A 3,141-nucleotide genomic window follows, 5' to 3' on the forward strand; every position below is an offset into this window, starting at 1 on the left:
AATATTTGCCCGTAATATGTAATTGAAAAAATATACGATTAAAATTATTTATTTTACATGTAAGATCCATTATTTGTGTTTTAAAAAATTATTGTTGAAATTTGGAAAAGATTCAAAAATAAATAGATAAGTATGATATTAAAAATATATCTGCGAAATTTACTGCGAACTTCCTTTTAGTCCATGTGGTCCGGAAAGTTCAATTTACCGTAACACCATGTCGCATTATAACTTCAAAAAGATCACTGTTGTGCCGCCTTCACAGGTAAAATATTTCAAAAGTTATTTTAATGAACTTATTTTTGTTGCTTATATGTTGACTGCTTTGTTTTTAGAGGTTTTTTTTACTTACTTTGGAAAGCTTACACTATGTTCAGACTTACACGTTAATCCTTCAATGGTGAGTCTAACACGCAGAAGTCAGTAAATACATACAGACATGTGATTAATTGTGTCAAATATTTCTAATATTTTACTAATTTTAAAATTTATCAGATATTTCTGTATTTTTCTATAAGTTAGCATCATCAATCATTCTTACGGAAGATAACATTATTAAGCCATTTCATGAAGAAAAATGTTAGTGAACCGTGTTATTCTAAACGAGCCAACTGTTGTTGTTACTACGTGGTTATCAATCTGCTAGAAATTGGATGCATTGGATAATGTAGTCCTTGATATACATAGTCTAGATAAAACACAGATGTCACGAGAACGTCTTTTATTATATTTACTCTTTCAGCATTACCTCGAAGTACAATCCTCATCAGATCCAAATAAATGCAACATTTTTACGTGAAAATGTCTCAAGGCCCGAAACCCAAGTTGCCCTAGGCTTTTAATATATTATCTTTATCGCATCACTAGACGACGTCGGCAAAATTATTCTCAAGTCTTACTTTTAACTCCAGGGAAAGACTTCCTAACCCCAGTTTGACAAAGTAAAAAAACAGGCCATTACAAGACAATCGATTTACTTCCATTGTCGAATATTTTCGTTCCTTAAATATTTTTATTAGAATACTGTCGTTTTTTAATATAAACACACTCACTCATATACATACCCGTATGTATGTGTCTGCGTGCGTGTATACTGATGTGTCGGTGAATATGTTTGAGATTAGACTAAAAAATAATACGAAGAATAAAGCTAAGGCTAAAACTTAAATTAACAAAGAATTCGGTTAGTACAGCGTTTTGTGTTTAGGACGTTCCCTCTTGCGACAGTGATGTCCCAATCTCAAGGGTCGCCCAAATGATGTATCATAGAATTGGGCACCACTCGGAAATATATATTAAAATCTTGCCAGATGTGTCTCCAGCAGTTCCATCCAATATTTTCCACTACGTGAACTTGCCCTAAATGGAAAGCAGAGAAGATGGGTATCGTAGAGTGAGCGCTACACCACATATCTGTATTTAAGTAGTGCCAATATTTTTGCAATCCTTTCACAAAACATTCAACATGCCTTGTATGTTCTCATCTGATAGGATCAGCTTAGTTATAGTCATGCATGACTGTCTGACGATAATTTGGAGCAAATTACCTGGACCAGACATTAGGCCCAGAATAATATATCGAACAATTCCTAAAATTGTTACTGTTGCTCTATTAGGAAAACCACAAGGGATTCAGTCCTGGTTGCTGGATTAATTCCACCAAAATACTGATGTCTCTGGGATTATATGACAAATATTGTTCTGTGCTTCTTTTCCAGTGTCTCATGAAAGTTAAAGTATTACTTTGTCAAAGATAGGTGCTGTTCTGGCCAAAATGAAACTTCAGGAATGAAAATAAAATATTGGCCAGTAAAGTACTGGCTAGATGCTATAGGCACAAGTATGGCTGTGTAGTTAAAAAGTTAAGTTAGCTTCCCAACTAGTTATGTTTAATTTTAAAATAACTTATTTACCTGAGTTTTAACATCATCTCCTTTGAAATAGTCACCTTGTGCAGCAATACACTGGTCTCAACGTACTTGCCACTTCTGGAATCTGGCCTGGAAGTCGTTTTCCAAAAGTAAGTTGAAGACATTCCGCAATTCACTCTGGATCTTGACAATGGTGTTAAAATGGTGACCTTTGAGCTGCATCTTCATCTTGGGGGAAAAGATGGCAGTCTGCAAGTGCTAAACCTGGCAAATAGGGCAGGCACAGAAGTGATATCATGTTGTTTTTGGTGAGAAACTCACAAGTAAGGAGAGCTCGGTGACAGGGTGCATTGTCATCATGAAGAATCCAATTCTTTGTGCTCCACAGATCCAGTCGCTTTTGCCGAATGTCCTCTCCCAAACGCTTCCAAAACATTGCAGTAGAACTCTCAACCGATGGTCTGGTCCTGGGGTAAGAACTCTCAATGCAAAATACCACATTTCCGGGGGTGACTCGTGTGGCAGATCATTAATTACTCATTGTCTTCCAGGGACATTCTTCTTTTGAAGTGCCCATGCTACTCACAGAGGGAACGACAGGGGACCAAGACTCTTGGTGGTTTGAAAAAATATATCAAGCTAAGTAAAAGCGTGGTTGCTCTTGCATACAGGCACATCTCTTGCAACCCTCTCCTGCTAAGTATCCCTAATCTTGCTTGTACCGCATAAATAGCACCTGTGTCAGTGCTGTGTAAAAGCACCGAGTACACTCTGTAAAGTGGTTGGTATAAGGAAGGGCATCCAGCCATGGAAACTGTGCCAAAACAGACATGGAGCCTGAACAGCCCTTCAGCTGGTCAGCTCCTGTCAAACTGTCCAACCCATGCCAGCATGGAAAACACGTTAAATGATGATGATGACAAGGAAACTAGTATTAGAATGGTTTTAAAATGTGTGCATAGTTTGTTACAGACAGATATATGTGCAGTGTATTGAAAACACTACAGCTTTCTGGATTTTATGATGTTCTACATATGTATTTATTTGTAGTTTTTTGAGGGAACCCGTGGAAGAGGTAGGCCCAGGAAGACCTGGGCTGAGGTGGTGAGGCAAGACCTTCGTACATTGGGCCTCACCGAGGCGATGACTACGGACCGAGACCTTTGGAAATGGGCTGTGCGTGAGAAGACCCGGCAAGCCAAGTAAGATCGTTGCCAGTGCCCCTGGACTGGTTCTTGTGCGGTTGGCACATGAGATGCACCATTTTGAG

General features: G+C 38.3%; 1 protein-coding gene across 1 annotated transcript in view; it reads left to right on the forward strand.

Annotated features, from left to right (window-relative positions):
* The first annotated feature begins 217 nt into the window (after window positions 1–217).
* Window positions 218–3,141, forward strand: part of LOC106869358 (GTP-binding protein 4) — a 27,046-nt gene continuing 24,122 nt past the window's right edge. The window contains exon 1 of the mRNA XM_014915079.2: window positions 218–265. Within this exon, the coding sequence (XP_014770565.1) occupies window positions 218–265 (48 nt within the window). The remainder of the gene's footprint in view (window positions 266–3,141) is intronic.

This window comes from Octopus bimaculoides, chromosome 6 (genome assembly GCF_001194135.2).
Source record: "Octopus bimaculoides isolate UCB-OBI-ISO-001 chromosome 6, ASM119413v2, whole genome shotgun sequence".
Lineage (NCBI taxonomy): Eukaryota > Metazoa > Mollusca > Cephalopoda > Octopoda > Octopodidae > Octopus > Octopus bimaculoides.